This window comes from Rhizomucor pusillus, assembly GCF_041956525.1.
Source record: "Rhizomucor pusillus strain CBS 183.67 unplaced genomic scaffold VTP01scaffold_10, whole genome shotgun sequence".
NCBI classification, from domain to species: Eukaryota; Fungi; Mucoromycota; class Mucoromycetes; order Mucorales; family Lichtheimiaceae; genus Rhizomucor; species Rhizomucor pusillus.
The window spans coordinates 642,356-665,064 of NW_027192152.1; the positions used below are offsets into that span (position 1 = coordinate 642,356).

General features: G+C 44.0%; 10 protein-coding genes across 10 annotated transcripts; 6 read left to right on the top strand and 4 right to left on the bottom strand.

The window, feature by feature from the left end:
• Positions 1–470: 470 nt before the first annotated feature.
• VTP01DRAFT_1256 (uncharacterized protein) lies at positions 471–2,181 on the top strand (the record flags this gene model as incomplete). The annotated part of the gene is made up of 4 exons (XM_069379586.1): positions 471–792; positions 898–1,255; positions 1,528–1,879; positions 1,972–2,181. 4 exons carry the CDS (start codon positions 471–473, stop codon positions 2,179–2,181), a joined length of 1,242 nt encoding a protein of 413 aa, XP_069238664.1.
• A 1,140-nt stretch (positions 2,182–3,321) lies between these two features.
• VTP01DRAFT_1257 (uncharacterized protein) lies at positions 3,322–4,761 on the top strand (the record flags this gene model as incomplete). The annotated part of the gene is made up of 3 exons (XM_069379587.1): positions 3,322–4,008; positions 4,072–4,185; positions 4,240–4,761. The coding sequence occupies 3 exons, from the start codon at positions 3,322–3,324 to the stop codon at positions 4,759–4,761; spliced, it is 1,323 nt and encodes a 440-aa protein (XP_069238665.1).
• A 652-nt stretch (positions 4,762–5,413) lies between these two features.
• On the bottom strand, positions 5,414–5,852 carry VTP01DRAFT_1258 (uncharacterized protein; the record flags this gene model as incomplete). Its single annotated transcript, XM_069379588.1, has 3 exons — positions 5,414–5,544; positions 5,608–5,690; positions 5,752–5,852. The coding sequence occupies 3 exons, from the start codon at positions 5,850–5,852 to the stop codon at positions 5,414–5,416; spliced, it is 315 nt and encodes a 104-aa protein (XP_069238666.1).
• A 433-nt stretch (positions 5,853–6,285) lies between these two features.
• On the top strand, positions 6,286–7,041 carry VTP01DRAFT_1259 (uncharacterized protein; the record flags this gene model as incomplete). Its single annotated transcript, XM_069379589.1, has 6 exons — positions 6,286–6,336; positions 6,395–6,432; positions 6,497–6,623; positions 6,691–6,768; positions 6,820–6,920; positions 6,975–7,041. The coding sequence occupies 6 exons, from the start codon at positions 6,286–6,288 to the stop codon at positions 7,039–7,041; spliced, it is 462 nt and encodes a 153-aa protein (XP_069238667.1).
• A 236-nt stretch (positions 7,042–7,277) lies between these two features.
• VTP01DRAFT_1260 (uncharacterized protein) lies at positions 7,278–9,653 on the bottom strand (the record flags this gene model as incomplete). Its single annotated transcript, XM_069379591.1, has 14 exons — positions 7,278–7,495; positions 7,548–7,595; positions 7,656–7,917; positions 7,978–8,006; positions 8,071–8,135; positions 8,194–8,421; positions 8,483–8,535; positions 8,605–8,666; positions 8,731–8,826; positions 8,889–9,010; positions 9,070–9,134; positions 9,209–9,288; positions 9,362–9,517; positions 9,575–9,653. The coding sequence occupies 14 exons, from the start codon at positions 9,651–9,653 to the stop codon at positions 7,278–7,280; spliced, it is 1,563 nt and encodes a 520-aa protein (XP_069238668.1).
• Positions 9,654–10,600: 947 nt separating this feature from the next.
• Positions 10,601–14,075, top strand: VTP01DRAFT_1261 (uncharacterized protein; the record flags this gene model as incomplete). The annotated part of the gene is made up of 15 exons (XM_069379592.1): positions 10,601–10,865; positions 10,928–11,253; positions 11,312–11,410; positions 11,478–11,590; positions 11,642–11,789; positions 11,859–12,116; positions 12,186–12,259; positions 12,315–12,770; positions 12,824–12,901; positions 12,961–13,111; positions 13,171–13,281; positions 13,344–13,442; positions 13,513–13,625; positions 13,695–13,757; positions 13,817–14,075. The coding sequence occupies 15 exons, from the start codon at positions 10,601–10,603 to the stop codon at positions 14,073–14,075; spliced, it is 2,613 nt and encodes an 870-aa protein (XP_069238669.1).
• A 213-nt stretch (positions 14,076–14,288) lies between these two features.
• VTP01DRAFT_1262 (uncharacterized protein) lies at positions 14,289–15,486 on the bottom strand (the record flags this gene model as incomplete). Its single annotated transcript, XM_069379593.1, has 5 exons — positions 14,289–14,323; positions 14,398–14,838; positions 14,909–15,011; positions 15,083–15,333; positions 15,399–15,486. 5 exons carry the CDS (start codon positions 15,484–15,486, stop codon positions 14,289–14,291), a joined length of 918 nt encoding a protein of 305 aa, XP_069238670.1.
• A 1,988-nt stretch (positions 15,487–17,474) lies between these two features.
• On the top strand, positions 17,475–19,232 carry VTP01DRAFT_1263 (uncharacterized protein; the record flags this gene model as incomplete). Its single annotated transcript, XM_069379594.1, has 4 exons — positions 17,475–17,595; positions 17,659–17,701; positions 17,761–17,927; positions 17,995–19,232. The coding sequence occupies 4 exons, from the start codon at positions 17,475–17,477 to the stop codon at positions 19,230–19,232; spliced, it is 1,569 nt and encodes a 522-aa protein (XP_069238671.1).
• Positions 19,233–19,785: 553 nt separating this feature from the next.
• On the top strand, positions 19,786–20,627 carry VTP01DRAFT_1264 (uncharacterized protein; the record flags this gene model as incomplete). The annotated part of the gene is made up of 4 exons (XM_069379595.1): positions 19,786–19,863; positions 19,984–20,182; positions 20,226–20,413; positions 20,496–20,627. 4 exons carry the CDS (start codon positions 19,786–19,788, stop codon positions 20,625–20,627), a joined length of 597 nt encoding a protein of 198 aa, XP_069238672.1.
• A 522-nt stretch (positions 20,628–21,149) lies between these two features.
• On the bottom strand, positions 21,150–22,345 carry VTP01DRAFT_1265 (uncharacterized protein; the record flags this gene model as incomplete). Its single annotated transcript, XM_069379596.1, has 3 exons — positions 21,150–21,485; positions 21,532–21,952; positions 22,188–22,345. 3 exons carry the CDS (start codon positions 22,343–22,345, stop codon positions 21,150–21,152), a joined length of 915 nt encoding a protein of 304 aa, XP_069238673.1.
• Between the last annotated feature and the right edge of the window lie 364 nt (positions 22,346–22,709).

A 22,709-nucleotide genomic window follows, 5' to 3' on the forward strand; every position in this document is an offset into this window, starting at 1 on the left:
GAGCAAAAAGAAAAAGAGGTAAGCTACAAAGTCTGCTATGAATTAACGGTGATGCTTTTAAACAGATTCTTGACTCTTGATCACGTTCCAGCAGTTGAGAACCACGATGATGACTTTCAGATATCCTCATCCACAAGTAAACGTAAACCAAGGAAGCTACAGAGAAATAACGTGACAGGTATTCTATACAGGCTTATTATTCCTTGGAATGATGATAGCAAGTCTTGCTGATTCGATGAAATGCCATAGATACTACAAAGAATGGTGACGAGTTCCTGTCGTCATCATCAGCTGCCAATCAATGTAGTGTACCAAGTAACTGCAAAATTTTGTGAATCGTATTGACAGAATAATAGCCCTCGAAATCAGTGAGGAAGACGCAAAAGGTAATGCTCTGACCTGGTATTTAGAAATGATAGCTGTCTTAAAACTGGTGATAAGGAAAACCAAACAAAAAGTCCAAGGCCGAAATGAAGTACGAGCTTGCGAAAGCCAAACGAGCCAGAAAGCAGGAGGAAAAAGCTAAATTGCAAGAGGAGAAACAAGCAAAGAAAAAAGACTCTGGCCAAAGGAGAGTCTGTCCGACATGCAAAGGAACTGATCACTCGAGGTCGTCAAACAAGAAATGTTCGTTTTACAAACCAAAGCGACAACATGCGACTGAACTTGAGCGCACAAGTATTATCAAGACGACGCTAAAGAATATTTGCAAAGAGGAACGATTTGTCAATGCAGTCCAGAAACCTATTGAGCATTTTCGAGACATTACATACGTTGGCTCAGTGTTCGCAAGTTTCTTTTTTTCTCTCCCTTTTGGAACAGAAGAAACCAACCCCACCTATATTATATGATTGGTCTATGCTCTTTTTACGACCATTGCCAGCCAAGGATGTAAAGCACCAGAATCGATCAAGACTGCATTCAAGACTTTTAAGTCTCAAATTCCGGCCTTCGATGCAAAACGTTTCCGCAGCAAAGGTTTCATGACCCTAATCAGCCAAGCCGCACAAGAATATGAAGAAAACATCGGAAATCATATCACCGCAAATATGGTTAAGAAAACCCAAGAGTACATCTTTGTTCGTCTCACAGACGAGAACGACGAATTCTTCATCACTGCTACGGTTTCGGAGAAGAAGGCTTTGGCAGATCATGTTTGCGCAGTGCTGAAGATGGAACCTGGCAACGAGATCAACATACCCAAGTTCATAAAGGACTACGATAAACTGGCTGCGCTCTCTGAAAGGATTATAAAGTTTCTTAAAAGTCAGCATCAAGTTTCCAGTGTCGGCCACCACTATTAATGCAAACCCCGAGCAATATATCCCATGGATGTACCAAATCCTACAATGCATGGAACAAAAAATATTCATCAAGGAAGAAAAACCGCAGGATTACGTATCAAAAGGCTTCGTACACTGACAAGTCAGTGAGGTCACTATACATATACGTGTTCATTTGAAGGATTGATTACTCGCTGTATCGTCGCTAGATCCTCAGCAAAGCAAATTTGAATCTTTCCAAAAGGCTTTTCAACAGCCTAAAACAATCAGTATACGATTCTATCCGAAAACAAGAACCGCTAAAATTATCGAAGTCATTTACAAGACCTCTGCCTGAAGAAAGCATGGAGGCGCTGCAGAACTTCGTAACAACAACACAAGATGAACTGAAAAGGGGATGCTTCAACCCACCCAGATACACTGATCCCAAAGATGCACGCCGATTTTCGATACTACCTCTTTACACGGTACAAAAGAGACATGTTCTACTGAACAATCAAGCGTTTGCAAAGATTATGTACGAAATTGGACCCAAGAGCAACGGCTCACCGTACAAGGCAGACGATCTGCACGAAGCATTTTTCAATCTTTTCTACGTCAAAGATCGGACACAGCACTCTGGAATCTCTTGACACCGACACGAGCCTTTTCTGGTATTTGGTCATACCTCTTTCGAATCCTCTAATAGACTAACGCTCCTCGAACGAATGGTAGGGATAAAATCAGAACCGACGGATACGATGTGGAATTTATTTTCAAGAAGCTAAAGCGACCTCCTCCTAAAGTTCCATTGGAACCAGCTGACATCAATTCCAAGTTCTTGAAAGAAGCAACTATATGGGGTGTTGACCCGGGATTGACGGACATTTCCGTTGCTGCAGATGAGTTCTACAGATAATGTCGTCGTATTCGTTCTGTCAGCGCAAAGGAATACTATGACATGTGTGGATTCAACAAGGCCGCTGAGAGCCGGATAAGGTTGGCGAACATGACCCGCAAACGAAGAAAATCATTGATAGCATACCATCAGCCAAGACAGCGTCCTTGGAAAGATTCAACGAATCTGCTGAATATCGAATTGCAAAACACGACGCGATATGTAAATTCTATGGCAAGGATAATCGGTATTGTACAGAAAATCATAATTATATTCGTCGTTCGTCTGATATTTTGTTACCTAGATTCATAAAATTAAAAATGAAGTGTTATATAAAGAAGCAGAATGCCTTTACTGAGATGGCAAAATGTCTCACTACAGGCAGCAAGAAGTATTCACCTGATAATGTGCAAAAAGCAAATGAAGAAGGCTCTACGAAAAAAGAAATGGAGGCCCTTGCCGCCGGAAGACAAGACTGATGAGACTAGCATCATTACCGCTTTCGGCAACGGAGCATTTGCAAGTACAATGAAAAGGAAAAGGGCGGTTCCCACCAAAGAGTTCCGAAAAGCATTGAAAAGGCAGGTGTGTACTTTGAAGATAAGTTTATGTGAAAATGGAGACGACCAAGATTTCTCAGCTGTGGAGACTGTTTCTAGAAAACGAAAGTACTGCTGGTGTATGTGGATGAATATCTGACATCCAAAATATGCCCACAATGCAAGACGCGAACTGTGGAGAACAAACGCGAGATCTCAGGTGTCAATGAGAAGAGTCAGATGACGATACATGCTGTACTCAGTTGCAAAACCTGTCGTACGGTATGGAACAGAGACCACAATGGCTGCCATGAATACCCGCGAGGTTTTCATCCACATGCAACACAACAAGAATGAGCGGCCATTAGCATTTAGATAATCCTCGTTGTAATTAATACCCCTATTGTAAGATTGGGGTGTGCCTTAACGCCTCAGTCATACATCTCTTGGATGAATGACTTGTTATCGAGATAAATCAACAGAAGCTACTGATTAATTCTCTGCAAGCAATTGACCAAAATCTTGCATTGTTGACGTTGTTGCGGACTGTGGAACTGAAAAAGGAGGATCGAGACCCAAAAATCGACGCTACGCTTCTCTTTTACTTTTTCTCCCACACAGAATGGACAATTTCACTGCGAAGTCATTTGATAAGTCAGATCTGGCATCGTCGTCGGTGCTCCCTGATCACTGGCCAAGTAAGTTTACTTGGTATGCTCCAGCTGGCTATAGCGACAAAAGGGGCGAAACCACTGCTGCGGAGCATCCAGTGGGCGCTTACGAGTCTGCAAACGAGCAAATTCCCACGTCAAGGACGTCGGGAAACGCTGACAGTGGGTCAGTAAATCAGGATTGTGCTGCTCGTCATTGCGAGACAAGCGCACCGCTGGAGACATCCAAACCTGTGGCCGTGAGGTCCTGGTCGATGTCAAGAGCAGCTGAGAGTCCCGAGTCGCTTGGTGCAACCAACGCTGATGGTGAAGAACTGGCTTATCTTGACGAACACATGACTTGCATACTTCAGGATCAGCATCTGCTGAGGAAGGTTGTCCAAATAAACCCGTTCAAACTTAACTCGGATCATGAAGTAGCTAGAGCATGGGAGAATATTGCAACAACTGTTGACCATCACACAAAAGACTACCGAGGAATCAAGCTCTTTCTTTCAGGAGAAAATGCAGAGAAACGCTTTGTGACCCTGATGCACGCATACCATGATTATCTCTCTGGTGGCAACCATCCCCAGTATCAATCAATACAAGCAAATTATAACAGAACGAGGATGGACACATTGGCAGGATATCATTTGGTAGAAAACACAGAATAATGTTGCTTGACTGTTGCTTTATAAGGATTTTAACAGTTGTCAAAGTATACCACGTTCCATGAACAGCCATTCATATCGCAAGAAGCTGTACCTCGGAAGCGGCAAAGAATCAGTGATGAAAATGAAGCTCGTAACTCTGAACAACTTCGAGACCTGAAGGTGATCACAAGGCTTAAAGTACAAATTGATGCGTTTCTCAATTTGTTATGTTAGGAGCTATTGCTGGAGTGCAGAGTGCAACAAAACGATCTCCTTCTTGCAATGCATAAGCAACATCATGAACAGCAGCAGTTAGCCACACATAACCGTGACATTTGGAATTTAGTGCAGGATACACGGGGTCTTATGCGAGAATCGTTTGCGACATTGGAGAACGTGCTCCAGAAAATGGAAAAGACCCAAGATGCATCACCTATGTTGCTCAAAACTATACACAACCTATTGGCGGATTCCCCGTTGCGCAAATTAATGGTGGATTTACGATCCGGGAAGCTGAAGCTAGCGCCAGCGGCCGAGGAGACCCAGGTCGAAGTACCAAAATTGCAGAATGCTCGCGTGCCAGAATATCAAGTCGACCAAAGGTTATATTCCAAACTGGATGACATGATACAAAATTTCCAGGATGAATGGAATTCTATGCAGCAAGATATATGGAAGATGATAAGAACGATGATTGCGATGCAAGAGCGCACGGCGGCCGCGATGATGCAATTTGCGAGAAAGACTGTCGAATAAGTAAAAGCACGACCGTGCCCATGAGCAGAAACAGAAACACATTTGTAATAAAAACGATGCTGTGGAAATGTATTTTCAAAGTGTGTAGCGTTGTGCCTATTCATGTCATGTATTTAGTAATTTAGATATCTTCTACAGGTATTGAATTCTGCATTGTATCAGAAATGCTTTTGGACTTTGGCAGACTGAACAGATAAAGTCCTAAGAGCTGCGTGCACGGCACCATGAACGAAGTATCGCTGTCTAAGTTAAGACATTTGGACTTCCAAAATCAATAATAGCTCACATTCGCAATGATGCAAAGATTTCGAAGAAGCAGTTGATCGAAGGATGATTGTAACTAATCATTAGTAGCTTTTATTTAAGAGACTAAGATATTGCTCACCACATATCCATTGCGCAAGTTCCTCATCCCGCTGCAAGCGCGGCGACATTTTTCCAAGACTTAAACATGTTTCTCCAGGTAAGCAACAAGTAATCGTCATAGGCTCAAAATGCTCATATTTTAATAAAAATGAAAGTAATCCACCGATTTTTCGTTGGAAAGATGGCAGGCATCCGCGTTTAACGTCCAAGACGACGCTTTAGAGTTGTTCAACAAAACACCTTGACTGTAAATTAGGATCGTTATTGTATACGAAATAAACCAGCTTTATAATGATGAGGATTGAGATTCATTGTTACGGGACTTTACAATATGGATGGGAGGAGATTTCTGACTCCAGTTGACCGGGACAGCGCCCATAGGAACTCTGCCTTCAGAGCGGATAACGGATCCAATAGCTATGACGCATACAGGTGAGACTCAACAAATGCTCCTAAACGTACAACAGAAGGGTAACCTACACATGAAGAATCCAAAGGACGCTGCAGAGCCGAGCATGTATTGGCTAAGCATAGAAATGGGTCCCTTGGAGCCACTGCCAAATCTAAAGACTGCAAGTGAGACGATGCTCACGATCGTGGCGTCTTTTGCACTAGCTCTCTTACCTTATGAGGTTGATACTACCGAATACGAACCCCACACAAAGACCAACGGTGCCGCCCATGAGGGCACCCATTTTCATTTTCTCCATAGTCGTGGGCTCCATTATTGGTGATTATGGTGAAGGTGGAAGTTGAAGAAACCGCGCCAAATCGCCAAATTTTGGGCTGACTTGCTTTTAATGCTGCTTCTAATCTGATTACGCTAATTGATCCACTTCTCAAGTAAAGAGCAGCTTAGAACAGATTTAAAATTTCATATTTCAGTATATTGAAGATTATCGTATTCGGATTGAATGCATTCTTTAAGACATTCTATTTCCAAACAATCAAGAGCAGAATTCTTACATTGCAGGTACAGATTGTTGCTGGATCAAAGAATCGTTCCTAAGGCTCGAAACACAAGAGAAACGTATCCAAGTTCCCGGCAATTGGGATCATAGTCTGCTCCCCAAGTTGGGGGTGGGGGTCAGGGAACAAGGTTTTCCTGCAACAATTCCCGACCAACGAGCAACTGGCTTTGGAGTTGTCTTGGGAACCATGAATTCGCCTCGAATTGCGAGTGTGGGACAATCAACAATCTCTTCCAAGGTACACCTCCTGAAATGCGCTTGCCGCTGTGGCATTCGACTGACTCGACGTGGACAAGCGATTGCATATTGGTAACCTCGCAGAAACCATCGACGAGCAAGTCATCTCGAAAGAAGGGGCCTTTGCACTGAACAGGTGTTGCTAACCATTTCTCAATCAGATATCGCCTCGTATCGCTTTGCAGGAAATATGGCAAAATCACTTGCTTCGACTATCTATTCCACACAAAAGGCCCCAAGAAGGGCAAGCCCAGAGATTACTGTTTCGTTGAATTCGATACACAAGAGGTAACCCCTTGTTTGTAACCCTTGGAGATATCGGCCCTTCCATTCACATTCCCTTTCCCTCTATCAGAATGCATTGACGGCCATGAAGGATCTGCATGGACGGGTGCTTGATGGACGGCCGCTATATGTATCTTTTGCATCAGTGGTAAGCAAGAAGGGCAAACTTGCTTCAGATCACGCTGCTAATCTGGCTCAGACGCCGCAGACCCCTGAACAGACGGATGCCAGAAAGAACGATTCACTGCGTAAAATCGATCCTTTGCTCATCAAAAAGGGCTACAGATCATCGAAAACAAGGTATCGAATGATGCAGCAAGATTTTATCCAATTGAAATACTAACATATATACAGGACCGAGATGAAAATCAAGGCTCTTGAACGCAAACTGGAAGCCATGAAGAACAACAAACCCTATTAATCGTCACTGAGCTATATCCTCTTCAGCACTATTTCGGATGAAGATATTGTTAAATGTATCACGATTCCCCTAAATATCATTGTAAGCATTGTTATTATATCGCATACCGTCAAATTTAAGAAAGAAACGGATTCGTCCGCTCTATTGTCTTAGCTCAAAGTTGATATGTATGCATAAATTTTATATGATTCTTTAAGATATACTCGAATACATAAGACATATTTGTTTCTCAAAGTTTACACTCGGTACTGGAACTCGAGAGCCTCGTCACCTACACGGCCTTCATCAGCATCTTGGACCACCTGTGCTGCCTCCTCCAAACCGTCATCTTCAGCTTCAGCTTCTTTGATTAGATTTGCCTTGATCCGATTTGCTCGCAAAAGCGCAAATCGCTGGAACAGCGCTAGCAATATAAATATTATCAAGAATATCAGCGCAATCATATGCCCAAACACTAGTATACTCGTTAGCATAGCACGAAATATCCAAGCACGCAAAATACTTGCAATATCTGGGAGCATCCGATCGGCGATAGATGTTGCTACCTAGCAGACCTGTTTGTGAAAGCCAACAATAAATATCTGTGAAGCTGTATACAGGACGCAGACTCTTGCCTGATGCGTTGTTTGCTGAGACAGCCATGGCCGCAGCAATGCTTCTTTTCATTTCTGGTGCAATGTTACTCATAAGCCAAGCGTTGACGACTGGGTTAACGACAAAGATGCCAGACACTGCAATGCAAACAGCTGCGTAAAGTGCCTCGCGAGATGTCAGTATCATCAAGAGTACATATCCTACGATGCAAATGGATGCACTGGCAATAGCATGAAAAGTGCGCTCATTCCTCTTGTCCGAAGAGTGCGCAAGCACAATCATCTGTAGTTCAATGCTGTTACAAATAATTAGAGAAGTGTGATAACTTTGCCATGTACTTACAACGACGACGGCGCAGAGATAAGGTGGAGCTGTCGTAAAGTATGTATCAGATTGCGTCTGCCACATGGCTCAGCGCGTAATCCGGGTGCATACCTGACATGAGGTTTGCTGAGAGCTTGTCGTCAAATCCCATGCCTTTCACGATGAGAGGTAAAAAGCTGAACAAATAGTGGTTAATAGCAATTCTTCTTTCAAATGGTTCACCTCGCATCTTACTTGGATATGCTGGTATTAGCCACGCTCCCGCTGAAAAACATCAACATCCAGACCCAGACTTTCCAATCGGTTAGAGCCTTGTAAACTTGCTTGCGATTAGAAGCATTGATATCCGCAAGCGTTACATGGTGACTTATTGTGCCATCCTCTTGAAGCCGTGCTATAGCCAATGCTCTCTCCTCTGGTGTGAGTCTACTCCAGGTATCTGGAGAGGCGGGTAGATAAAACCTGTATATACAGTCATCAGTCATTTGTTGGAGATATTTATGCTATTATTCTTTCTACTTGCCATGCGATAATTGCCACTACGACTGTTGGTATTCCCTCAATCAAGAATAGCCACTAGGTGATTTTGGGAATGTTATTGTTACAAGGAAGTTTAAGGTGCGTATGAAGATAGAAACTCTTTACCTGCCATCCGGTCATACCGTAATGGCCACGTAGCCGCAAAATGCCATAGGCGAGAACACCAGCTAAGCAAATATTTCTAGCTGGTATATCAAGTCATCAATGTTCAGAGGAGCAAGATATACATACCGTAAGCATGAGCAGCGACAGTTGAGCCCCAGAATAATGCAATGCGGGTAGCCATTTCGTTCTTTTTGTAGAACAGCGTCAAAAAGAAAATGACACCTGATATGACCATTTGGTTCAGTTTTCGGTTTACAGTCCATCATACTGACAATATTACTTGCCTGGGAAGAAGCCAGCTTCAAATACACCCAGGAAGAAACGTAGTAAAAGTAGCTGCGTATAGCTTTTTGTTGTTGCATGCAGACATGCCATTGTTCCCCATGCTACCATCAAGAACGGAAGCCTGTAGCCGTTGATGTGAGATAACTTTAACTGAAAGGTGCCTGTGATTGCAGATAATACCATCTTCTGGCTGAGAATCTTTTCAATAATATGTTGCTTGGTATCTGAAACGTTAGGAATCCAGCCTACATAAGAGAAAAAGCAAAGATTATAAAATGGACCACCACCGCTGACAGATAAAAAAAAGGTTTAGACTTGCGTAAAATATCGTAATACAGGTATTGAACTGGTCAGGAGTAATGCCAACATCCTCTTCGAAATTGTCGAGCACAGCGTTACCTAAGAATTCATTCGGCGTGAGGAAAGCTGAATAAACTCTATTGTAAAACCAGCGATAACACTGGAAACAAACCCAGGCTTGATCTGTCCAGTGATGAAAACAGATACATAAAGCTCAAAAACGGAAGAAGCATCAAGTCGAGCTTGAGAACGAGTTTACGTTCAAGCTTCCGTCTTGCTTCGAGATCCTGCTCTTGTACGATGTCGTTGTGCTCCACATCTGTAGCAGCTTCGGACGATCAAAGGTAAATATCGCTGTAAAGTCACTGCTTTGTCCGTCGCTTACCCATGGCGAGCGGCTGGTAGTGGTATGAAGAATCAAGCCTCGTCATGACTCTTGCAGTTGGCGATAGGGTCCCTCCCATGCAAAGTGAGCCGACTTAATGCAGCGTACACTGCATTTTAGACCCAGTCCAGCGCATCCCCAATTCAGGCATCTTTCTTTGGAGACTCTCAGGCACAGTTCACTAATGGCTATTGGCGCACATAAGCACGATGGCCTAGTAGAAAGCCGCTCACACAGACATATTTTCGTATGTTACGTTGCATACAATATCATCTACTTGGAGGCAAATACTGTTGTAGTGGTATTAACCTCGACTGAATAGTTGTTTTTTTTTTTTTTTTTTTTTTTTTTTTTGGTTTTGATAAACAATTATCAGCATGAATAGGGCAAGTCGTTAACAGGAGTTGATGTGCGGATTGATATCGTACTCTGAAGCGATTTTCTACGGTTGATATGCAACAAGACCTATGTCAACCAATGCCTAATGAATGTTTCTTCCGGTAGAATTAAGGTTGGAAATGCGCGGTAAGTCAAACTACATTTTACATTCTTCGTGTTACTTTGTGTGTTACCATCAACATCTTTTTACTGCCGCAAAAGAGTCTGAGCAAAACTACTGAAGGTATCCAGATGAATTATTTGCAAGCAAACCACATAGAAGCATGACTAACCTCATGTTATAGCTTTGATTTCTTTACTTCAACATATTGCAATCGCATACGTAGCATCGTCATGCTCTTCATAGCGAAATTTTCTGCACAATAAAACACGATAAATGGACAGCAGATATGATATACACATATACTCTGCTCAATACGATGAGCAGCAATTAATATGAAAGCTCATTCGATTCATCAGTATTTATAACTGTTAGGTATGTGTCAGTCGACGCTTGATGGGAAGCGGACCCTCCTTAAGCGCTGAGTTACGACATGCAACTTTGCTGCACAGTTTCGGTGGTCAAGACAGAAAGTTTACTCACTCTCTCTCCCTCCTCTCCATACCTTTCTGGTGAACTTTGGGGACATGAGCCTCTTCGATGCTCCCGATCAGTCCATACCGACGACTACGATACCAGCACCTCTAGAGCCCACGCCTGCAAAGCCGCGACCGCGTGTACTTCCTCCAGACGTCCTCATACGCATATTTCAACAACTACCTGTGCCATCACTGGCCACCGTAGCTCAAGCTTCACGAAGATTCAAAGTACTAGCTTACGATGACGAAATTTGGGAGGACAAACTGCGACGTATGCTCAAGCATGACACTGGCATGCTGGCAGCTATTCTTGGTGCGTTGCTAGAATAACTGGAGGGCCTACAATATACAATAAAAGGCTAATGGTTTTTAAAGAAGGAAGCAGCAACTATAAACAGTCATCATCTTTAGTGGATATGGAGCAAAGCATTTTGATTAACAATAAGCCGCTCAATGCGTTGATACCCGGTTTACACACAGACCCTTATAACGCAAGAGCTAGAGCCAAGTCGACTGGGCAGGCCCGGGAGAGATTCAAGCAACTTTACATACAATTACTCCCATATTACACTGATTTACGTCAGAAGCATAAGGAATCCAAAGTTCTCGATGATTATGGGAACCGACCGCTGGAGTGCGCAAAGATGCTCAACATACTCGTCGGTTTTGGGGCTTGCCACGTAGTTGATGATTGGAAACAGGTGAATACCAATTTATATCTATCAATATAGACTGTTTGCTCAAGAGATAGATTGTTAGATTAACGAAGCTGTGGATTCGTTGTGTCAATATTTCGAAAGTGCCTCGTTGCATGAATTTGAGGTCGCATATAATGTACATAATATGGAGGATATGAAGGCAGGTTTGGCCGCTCTGCGTGTAATGAGAGGGTGTATGCTAATAATTTGGTCCTGGTTTCTTCTAGACTTATGCGCATGCATTGATTGCGCTCAACGGAGGATCAATGTGTATACAAACTTTTATACAAAAGCACCCCATATTTTTTGATAACCCCTTCAAACCAGAAGATAATTACAAGTAGGTGAATGAAAAGATAATTGCTCTTGGCCGCTGCTAACATTTATCAAGTTCGTCACCGAGTGATTTGGAACCGTTTAAAAAATTCATGGGAGTCGTTACGGATGAGTTGAAACAACAGGCAGTCGTTATCTCAGAAACTTTCCCCGCAAAAGTGGATGTATACTATGTGTTCGTTGATCGCGTGCTGGAGGATGTAGTATGTTGAAAGATATACAAAACCTGACCAGCGAGCAACGCAAAATATATTAATTTTTCTTGTCATCAGGTGGCGGATTACATTCACAATTTATTTGGCATTGCAATGGCTAAAGATACACGGCTGTATCTTCATACAATGACAGTCGTTCTCGAAGCTGTGCTGAATCTGATCCAAACCTTAACAGCGGACGATTTTGCGCAAGCGATTGATAAGGAGCGAGGATACAACCTATTGTACAAATTATTTATACCTTACCTGGATGACTACCTTTATGAGGAGAACTCATACGTCAAGAAAACATGCGAGCAATTGATTGATGAATGGGTGGGATATTTATGAAGATCTATTGCTAGATATATAGGCATTGCTAACAATACGTAAATCTCTGGATAGAATAGTCATACCGGCACCCGGGACGAAGATGCATCGGCACGATTAACTAACCAATCAAGAGAGACATTTAAACGGTAAACTGCTTCGAGAATTTTTAAGATTGCATAAATGAGCTGATCAGTTCTCTAGGAACTATTTGATGGCATTCAAGAAAGTTATTGCTTTACCTGTCGATCTAGTGTCAACAGCTGCAACAACCATTGCATCCCCATTTCAAAGATCTAATACTGTTAAAAGTGCCGATACTAGTGAGTCCGCCAACAATGCATCGGATTCCCCGCAGACGACACCACCTAGTACACCAAAGATCGTGACAAAAGAAGTGAATGCGTCTGGCAACCCCGCTGTGAATTCACCAAAGTCACCGGTCGGTTCTTTGGACTCTCGACAGTCCTCACGTCAGTCACTCAAATCTCCTGACGTCAAAAGCGTGGAACTCGGATTTGCTATGCATGAACTGGATAAACTACAGGATCTGCTGAGCTTAGAGACAGTGCTGCAATTGATCCACGTAAACAAGGATTCTGAACATCGAGTAGAGCAGTTTATAAAAATCCAGTTCCCAGGGAGAATACGAAATGACGTGTAAGCTTTAAATGTATCCATATACTTAGAAACATCGACTAACGATATATCAGTCAAAAGACATATGAACGTATATTCGTGCAGTTACTGAAAACATTGGGATCTGCTCACATTGAGCCAGCGTTCGAAAGGTATGGTCGTGAAAACATTGCTAAATAAGTTTTACTTTTGACTTGAACTGTAACTACAGAGCTGCCGACCATCTAAAATCGTACACGCCGAACGTCGAGTCTATAGAGGAGAGCGCTGGCGACGTACCACCTCTAACCGAGTTCTTTGAGATGGTGCACGTAGGCGACGTGATCCAACAAATGGTCCAGCTGTATTACGATGAGGAAATTGCAAGTATCGAAGCACTAGGGAATCATGCATTATCATATACTTACACTGTCGTATCTAGTCGAAATACATCGACAGGCATGATTTTATGAATGAAGTAAACAAGGAAAAGAAGCATTTCGAGCGTCTTCTCGATGACTGTGTTGCGACAGGAATGGACAGAGGTATCCAGGTAATGAAAGAATTAAAACGTATTCTTTGTATCTGTAATGTTTATTTTTGAATTTATTGTAGGTGCTACTGGCGCAAGTCGAGTTTATTTTACAAAACGAACAGAAACCTGAAGATTACAATCCCGAAGGAGACATGATTGCTGATCTGAAGCCTACAAAGGTACTTTTGATCATAGGACCGAGTTCACAGTAATAAAGATTATTGATCTTTTCTTTTTCCCTTTCAATAGGCTTGCAGAGACGCAATAGAGTGCCTGCGCACAAACACGTCAATGCTCAACGGTGCAGCGGAGAAATCAACAATGGACTTGTTTTTTGGCGAGATTGGAAGGCGTTTCTTTGAGCAAGTATCGCTTCATTGCTGAAAATGATCCTATAAAAAATCTAGTCTAACTGTCTTTTAACTACACAGAGTTCTGTCCAAACATTTGAAAACACAAACTGTAAATGAACAAGGTGGATTCCGCTATATCAGGTGAGCAATGTAAAAAAGATAGATTCAAATAGGGGATATCGGTGCTAACCGCATCGAAGCGACATGAATGCCTACTATGACTTTATCGTGTCTCTGCGGCAAAAGACAGTGACTCCATACTTTTCAGCCTTGAAATCGTTAGCAAACATTTACATTATTTCTTCAGCGCCTGATATCAAGAACGTGATCCATGATCTTGAACGATACCATGGTCTGATGAAGACCGAAGATTTATTAGAGTTTGCAGCCTGTCGAAGCGACTGGCCTACGATCAAAAAAGTAGTAATGAAAGATATGACGGATTGCTGCATTATGTAGCTCCTTGCAAATATAGGTATCTATTAATCTCTTTTTGATTTTGATCTTTGCTGTGATCATTAGCAGGGACGCAGTAAACATGGAAGAGCAAGTGATGGGCCGGAATAGTGTGAAGTAGTGGAAAGAAAAAAGACTAAAGAGTACTGTAGTTATGCTCGTATCGTGTGCTTGGATGGATAGGTTTTGGTGCGTGTATGTAAGGGAGAAAGGGATCTAGTTGGTGCCAAACAGTTGCCTAAAATAGTCACCTAGAACAAATTCGGACATGGGGGTTAATATCGGTAAAGTACGGGAAATCGCGTAGCAGCAGAGGAAAATTTACCTAGTGCAACCATACAGAGAGTCTGCCACATACCCAAACCGATACGGGGCATGACACCTCTGTAGAAGCCGTGGATACCGTTGTTCTTGTAGATCCACTTTGTAGCCTCAACAATAGTCATCTTTTCAGGACGTCCTGCGGCCTTAACCTGACTCTGCATTTCAACGCGAATGACTTCGATTGGCTGATTCCAGCATGATAAAGCACCGCCGACGATAGACGCCAATGCCTTGTCGATCGGGGTAGCCTTCTTGGCTGCATCTGGGTCAGTTCCGTATCGAGCCTTGATGATAGACTCTTGCGCGAAGCGAGTAATACCGAAACGAGATGCCCAGTTCGTGCATTGACGTACTGCGACAGCATTGACACCCTTGTTGATGCCGGCAATACCCTCGCGCTTGAGGATGTCGGCTGCAATCTTAAATGTAGACTCCTTGGCCCCTGAGGGTGGCAAAAAGCGCCTTTCGTCAGCACTCCTTATTTTTCACTGAGCCATCATCATTCTCTTTACCTGACTTGTGACGCGTAACTTCAACTGTTTTCATAAAGGTACAGAAACCCATTGTTGTGTACGCTTGCGCGATACCGCCACTCATACCGCCGATAATACCGGCCTGAAACGGTTGCACAAATGAGTTGATGGCGTAAAATAAAAACAATCAAACAAACAAGCATAGAACGTTACCAGGAAGGGCGAAGCGCCTGCTGATCGCGCTCGAAACTCAAACTCTGAAGCGGTGAAGAGGAGGACGGCGCCCTTGGTACCGGCTTCGATCCACGCCCAGGGAATCAAGCCTTGGTAGAAACCGAAAATGCCGCCGCGAGCATAAATTGCCTTGAGAGCTTCGGCCAAAGACTGTCCACGGTTGGCGGCAAGCTGTGTCTTGATGACCTCGAAGGGTTGGCCAAGCGTGGAGACTTCAAACAGATTGAGAGCTATATTATCGACATCGTAAGGAGATCATGGAAGGCGGAACTACAAGCTGTGTCGGACAACTTACTTGCACCAAGGGCAAGGTTCTTGTATGAAATGGGCTTCTTCTTGAGAGGAGCGTTGGGATCAGGCACGGTTTCGAGCGCAGGAGCCATTGTACAGCTGTGTATATGAGATGTATCAGAGAAGGGAAGAAGAAAGAGGGGAAGGAACGACGAAGCGAGGGCGTCAACCTTAAAAAATAAGTGTCAAAGGAAGCTCGGGTCGGCCATTTGTGACTGAGTTCGACCGCGGTCGTCTTTCCTGCTTTGGAAAGCTTGCCGCTGCTTGGGGCGAGCCAATCTCACCAACATAACCCAACAGTTGGTGCCTTGTCGTTCGCTTTCGGTATCTGCCACCGTTCGGAATATCCATCATTCCTTAAATTTGGACGCTATCTACAGATACGATTTCTCTGGTATTTACAGACCGCAAGCTATTAGTGCCTCTGATTGCATTCGGCAGAGCACTGGCATAACAACGTCACAGATGGACTTTCGTCTTGCACAGCTTCAGTTTGTTTGTTTTGCCATTCTTTGTATTAAGCTTATCGGACGACGCAGGCTCGATCATCACAAGGTTTCTTGTTTTGAACTGTCAAATTCTGCTCATGCCAGTATGCAAGTTAATGCAATCTACATGCATCTTTATGCCTTAACAGAGAGTATTTTTTTATCAAGGTCCGATTTTTGAAGATCACTTATGATCCGTTTACCGGAGACACAAACCCAGTAGACGACTATCAGATAATACCTTTCGAATCTTAACATTTATGTAAGCCTCCTTGCTGGATCAGTTTCCTGTATCTCTCCTTCCGCTTTTTCTTATGTTGATTGCTGTCGATTAATAAAGAGGAACGGTTTCCTATGAAACACAGACAAATTTACACACGGTCAGTATGATTATCATTCTTACTACTTATTCCTTAACGTGGGGCAATGAATCTTGAAGCTAACTTGTACGAACACGACTATAGATAGAAACTTCGAGTATGGTTTCGCAAAGTCGTACTCTCTAACCACCATAGACTTCGTGCTAGCAACTTTTGCCATTGAGCATATCAATTATGCAGCATGGATGCTGTATACTGCAATTGGCCTACTTAAATGGAGTTAACAACTTATGATAGTGGACAACATGCTCGGCAGTGAGAACAGCTTATACAAGAAGGTTTTCGATGAATTTGAGCGCGGTCAACATGCTCGTCAGAGGGCTGCTCCGTATTTACGATCTGTCATGAACATGCATGGAGCAACGAGACCATATGTACGTACTGAACTGACATGCTTTTAAGGATAGGGGTCAGAGCGAGCAGATCTTCCAATTTTGGAATCGTCGTCACCAAGAGCAATACCGCAGCGACGTAGATGGACATTCAATAACTTCAAATTGAGGCTATCATAGCTGCTATATTATACATGCTACTCCTTATCACAAGGTTTCTATGCTAACGTTTGGAATAAGCTCTGTAAAATCATGGGTCAAAATAAGAAATTGGATGTCTGTGATTATGAGTCATGTCGAATTATGTGTTCACAGAAATAATGCATACGTTATAATCGGTAATTCCGTAACCACGGAAATCAATCATTCGCAGGAATTCGCGTCGTCCTGCACGATTTGCAAGCCATGTCGTTAAGATATGCAATAAAGGCAATTAACAGGGAAGAGAATGAAGTAGCCTGTCTTTCACCGTTGTGAATTAACTTTATGGACTACAGTTGAGTGCGTTTCCTTCATTGTCATCTCATGGGCACCGTAAATATTGCAGCCTTCATGTGCAAATTGCTTGATAAGGACGCTGTTTATCCTTCACATTAAGCTGGTAATTGAGGGTGTATGCAATCATGTACTTATTTGCAGTTGTTCGATAGCTAAATTCATATTTAGTGAGAATTCCCAATACTAAAACAAAATTTAGCAGTAGTTCGATTCCATAACGATGGACACTGCAGTGAAGATCCTGGAAATCTGATATGCCACCTCGATGTTTCTGAGTTTTGTAAACGTCACCTCTGTGACCACGATTTTTTTTGTTTTTGGCGGCTGCCCCCCCTCGTGGATACACACACGCCGGGCTTTACTTTTGCTTCGCTTCGTCACAATGTACTTTGCGCGTGCTTTCGGAAGAGCCTCTACCAACGCCATTCGTGCAAAGAGCGCCAATGCTCGCCTTCTCTCCCGTGCTGTTGCACAGCCCCTCGGTGCTCAGGCCGCTTTGAAGGGTAAGGCACGCCCAAATAACTCGTCTTCGCGCTCAATGCTCATCTCTGCTTGACATTGTTTAGCTCGCGGCTATGCTTCTGAGGCTGCCTCTGTCGGTAGAATTCGGTTAGTTTGCAACCAGCTATAACTACACGCTTCTCCCAACTTATATTGTTTGCTTGTAGTTCCGTCATTGGTGCCGTCGTCGACGTTCAGTTCGAGCAGGAGAACTTGCCCGCCATTTTGAATGCCTTGGAAGTCGAGGACCATGCTGGTGGTCGTCTCGTCCTCGAAGTCGCTCAGCACTTGGGTGAGAACACTGTCCGCACCATTGCTATGGACGGTACTGAGGGTACGTCAACTAGTTTTGATGCGTTGCTAGGCAACAACGACGTAGTAACATTTTTTCTGCTTGTTAGGTCTTGTCCGTGGTCAAAAGGTCCGTGACACCGGTGCTCCCATCACCATCCCTGTCGGCAGCGAAGTCTTGGGTCGTATCATCAATGTTATTGGTGAACCCATTGACGAACGTGGTCCCATCAAGGCCAAGTCCTCCCGCCCCATCCACGCCGATGCTCCCGAGTTCGTTGACCAATCTCCCACTCCCGAAATCTTGGAAACCGGTATCAAGGTTGTCGACTTGCTGGCTCCCTATGCCCGTGGCGGTAAAATTGGTCTTTTCGGTGGTGCCGGTGTAGGTAAGACTGTCTTGATTCAGGAACTTATCAACAACATTGCCAAGGCCCATGGTGGTTACTCCATCTTCTGTGGTGTCGGTGAACGTACTCGTGAGGGTAACGATTTGTACCACGAAATGATGGCCACTGGTGTCATCAAGTTGGAAGGCGACTCCAAGTGCGCTCTCGTCTTCGGCCAGATGAACGAACCCCCAGGAGCCCGTGCCCGTGTCGCTTTGACCGGTCTTACCATTGCCGAATACTTCCGTGACGAAGAAGGCCAGGATGTGTTGCTCTTCATTGACAACATTTTCCGTTTCACTCAGGCCGGTTCTGAGGTATCTGCCCTTTTGGGTCGTATCCCCTCTGCTGTCGGTTACCAACCTACCTTGTCCACTGATATGGGTGGTATGCAAGAACGTATTACCACTACCAAGAACGGTTCCATTACCTCCGTCCAGGCTGTCTACGTCCCTGCTGATGACTTGACTGATCCTGCCCCCGCTACCACTTTCGCTCACTTGGACGCCACCACTGTTTTGTCCCGTTCCATTGCCGAATTGGGTATCTACCCCGCTGTCGATCCTCTTGACTCCAAGTCCCGTATCTTGGATCCCCGTATCGTCGGTGAGGAACACTACGCTGTCGCCACTGGTGTCCAGCAAATCCTCCAGAACTACAAGTCCTTGCAGGATATCATTGCCATTTTGGGTATGGATGAATTGTCTGAAGAAGACAAGCTCGTCGTCGAACGTGCCCGTAAGATCCAGCGTTTCTTGTCCCAGCCTTTCGCTGTTGCCCAAGTCTTCACTGGCTACGAAGGTCGCCTCGTCAAGCTCACCGATACCATCCGCTCTTTCAAGGAAATCTTGGACGGCAAGCACGATAACTTGCCTGAATCCGCATTCTACATGCAGGGTGATATCAACGACGTCATTAAGCGTGCTGAACAGCTCGCCAAGGAAATGGGTGGCCAGTAGAGTTAACCATGTTTGACTAAACTACACGTTAAAAAAGCGGAAACTGTAATCTCATTATCGAATGTTTTCATGCATGAAAGTAAAAGAATGGGTGTCTTTGGGCATTTGTTTATTTGCAGTGAAGATATAGCAAACTTGGTGGGGAAGTAGATTTAAGCAATAAGAGAGTTTTAAAAAAAAAAAGAAAAGTCTGGTGGGAAGGTATTTGTTTTTTTAAGGTGTTTATTCAGGTATGGCATTTTGCCAACACCTATTGACACAATGAAAAAAGCTGAAAAAGTCTGTGTATTAGCACATTAGCTGCTCTTCTTCTACGATCTTATGTATCATCCCAATCGCTTTGGTAGCAACGACTATGGGCTGAAATCGCGTATTATCAAAGATTTGTTCCCAGTTTGCTCGCCAAATTGCTAGGAGAGTGCATGTCGGAGATGATGGACAGTTAAAGTTGATCGTTTTCCGTTAATATATAAGGAAAACTGAACCGATTCGATCCGTAGCATGCGTGATGCACTGGTATTTGGTTTATGTAACCCAAAGGCTCTGCGCACCAATGTCCAAACGGTTAACTTGCGCGGACATTGCCAGAGGAAGTGTGCTCTTGAGAATCAAAATCTCCACAGGCGGGAAGGTATTTGTCGTATCTGGAGTACACTCTTTCCGTAAAGTGATGTCGCCTCCCAGTGAAAATTATGCCGCATTTTGTCAAAAATCAAATTCGCGTCCTCAAAGATAGATATCGCATAACCAGATAGTCTTGTCGCACAAATTGGCAGACCGAGGACTAGATAAAGTACGCAAGCGTTTCAGCTTTTTCTATGAAGATCGGCAAGGCAACGTCGTTGATGAATATGCCGGGCCTGACCCCATGAACTATCTTGTGGACGAGGAGACGTACGCTATTGAAACGGTGAGCTCGTACACGCAGCAGTATTTGTCCAATATGCCTCGTAAGAGGCGAGCATGAATTCGTGCGGACGCAATGCAACTTAGCACTAAAAGAAGCTCGGTTCCAACCTGTGGACAGGAACAGCGAGGACAAGATCCAAGAGCGCCTTGACTGGGTCTGCAAATGGAATAATACTGACATGGACTTTAGGAAAAACCGTGTTTTTCTTCATGAGTCTGCCTTCCATATTAGTATGAAGCGCAACATGGCCTGGTCAAAGAAAGGCTCACCTGCATGGCCACAATCCCCAAAACACGAGCCAAGACGACCACTATCTTGCGTGCTATTTCTGCTTCAGGTCTAATTAAATGCAGTCTAAGACTTCTACAGCTGCCGGCACTAGTCTTGCAAGCACAGGAACTGTGACAGGACATTACCTGAGTTTCCTGAAGGCTACAATGGACGAGATGGATAAGTATCCACACATGAAGATCATTATCTGGTAATGGACAATGCCACTATCCGCAAATCTGAGGATATTCAAAAGTACATTAAGTCTCGGAAATATCGGCATACTTATCTTCCATCGTATCCACCTGAGCTCAACCCCATCGAGCAGTTTTGGTCAGCCAGTAAGGGCAAAGTCAAACGGAACAGGCTTTTGGAAAAAGAGACACCAATGACCAGAATTATTGAAGCATCTGATAGCTTAACCTTGAGCGATTTTAAAGGTTTGGTCTCTCATTCCCATAAGTGCTTAGATAAGTGTCGTAACAGAGTGCAGCTCGGATACTCTTCTCACCATGAAGTTTACATATTTCCAAGTGGGGAGGTGACGGGTCTGGTTATGCAGAAGCAGAAAAGGCCCGAGCAACTCATTGATCATGCTCTTCCTTGCAGGTGCTGGATGGTGCTTCTCGCTGTTTTAACCATTATCAAGATTTCCATAGAGCCGATATGTATATGCAAGAAAGACGAAAACAAGAAACAAAATTGGCAATTATTGTATAAAAGTCACAACTCCATTGTTACTTGGAAGTGTCAGCATCGGCAGAAAGAAGAATCAGTTCCTCCCATTCGCTTCTTGTGAGAATATCGTCCTCGAACTTGACTTTTGCTGCTTCTGCTTCTGCTTGTATATACACTCGATTCCTAGAGTCGTTATCTAGGCACCTGTCTTGGGACTTGGCTGGCTGAGGTGATGAGGAGGAGGAGGAGCGGGAGGACGTATCAGAAACGTCAGGACCAAACGAATCTGCGCGACACAGCAGTAAGACTGGCGAGGACGAGAGATACGTTGTTGACTCCATGACCGTGGCATACACCATAGCCTCGAATTTCAGTCGGTTCGGGTCTATGGCTCTCTATCCAATTGTTAGATACGATTAGGCTGAGAATTAAAGTAGCTACCTTCAAAGAGATCATCGTCAGCAGCAATTTGGACACTTCAGCATAATATCCGAAAGTTGCAGGCACACGAATTCGAGTCTTCTCGTAATGCATTTGGACATTATCACTGTAGCGACCTCCGGAGATCCGTATCTCTGTCCCGACGCTTTGCACGCCGAGAGCTTCCAGGTGTTTAACCAGACTCTGGTCTGGAAGCTTCTCTCTCCAATGCTGCAATACTGACTCTCGAAGTCTGCTCAACTTGGCAGTGTCCGTTGTCAAGTCCTTGGCAGCCGCTCCTTCCGGCTTGTCTTCAGCATGGCATATTTCGGTATGGCCATGCTTGTATCGGATGATGGCGTCGACGTTGATATTCGGTTGATCAGCTGGGAGCTGACCTCGCACTCGCAATTCCTCTACAATAAGCGAACGGCATTCGGATCTATACAGCTGTTAGTGACATGTTTAACGCTAAATCACGTATTTTCACCGATGTACCGCTTTATGTCATAGTTATGGTCCATCAAAAAAAAATACTGTCCAGAATATTTGAGTAGAAGTTAATCCTAAACCAATCCTCGTTATGGACAGCGTCGAGCTGCCGTGACTCCCATAGACGGATCCTGACATAATCACGTAAGCCAGTCTGTCTCAAAAGCTTATATTACCGTACTTACATCTGATTGAGGGCCGACCGTATGTAGTCGATAGTGTGGTGCGGATCTTCCTCGAGGGTAAACAAATCCCTTCTGATCTTCTTAATATCCTTGGGCTGTTTTGCTTTGGCGATTCGCCCTAAGACTTCCAACTCCTGTCGTGTAGCGGAGTACGCCATTTTAATTAGCAGTCGCATGCATCCTTTAGGACAACTAGGAAACGCTTGCTCACTGCCTTTGTTGTTAAATCCAGTATGTTTCTGTCACCTCTTTTCGTTAAGTGTTAGAGAGTGTTAGAGAGGCTAGGTTTCATGGCTACGTTCCAACTTACTCGTATCTTGCCAAGCGTTGGATTACTGAAGTGGGTGACAGCTTTTTTAGCTCGCTCACTGTCGAAGTCTTGTCGCTTTTTTGACTTCCGCTGGTTTCGGCCTTTAGTAAGTATGAGTTGATGCTGAGCAGTGCCGTTTGCTCCTGTGGTTTTGCTCGTCCATGTTTTCAACGACTGCCCTTTTGTCGCGGATCACCGAGAGCGCTGCTGCC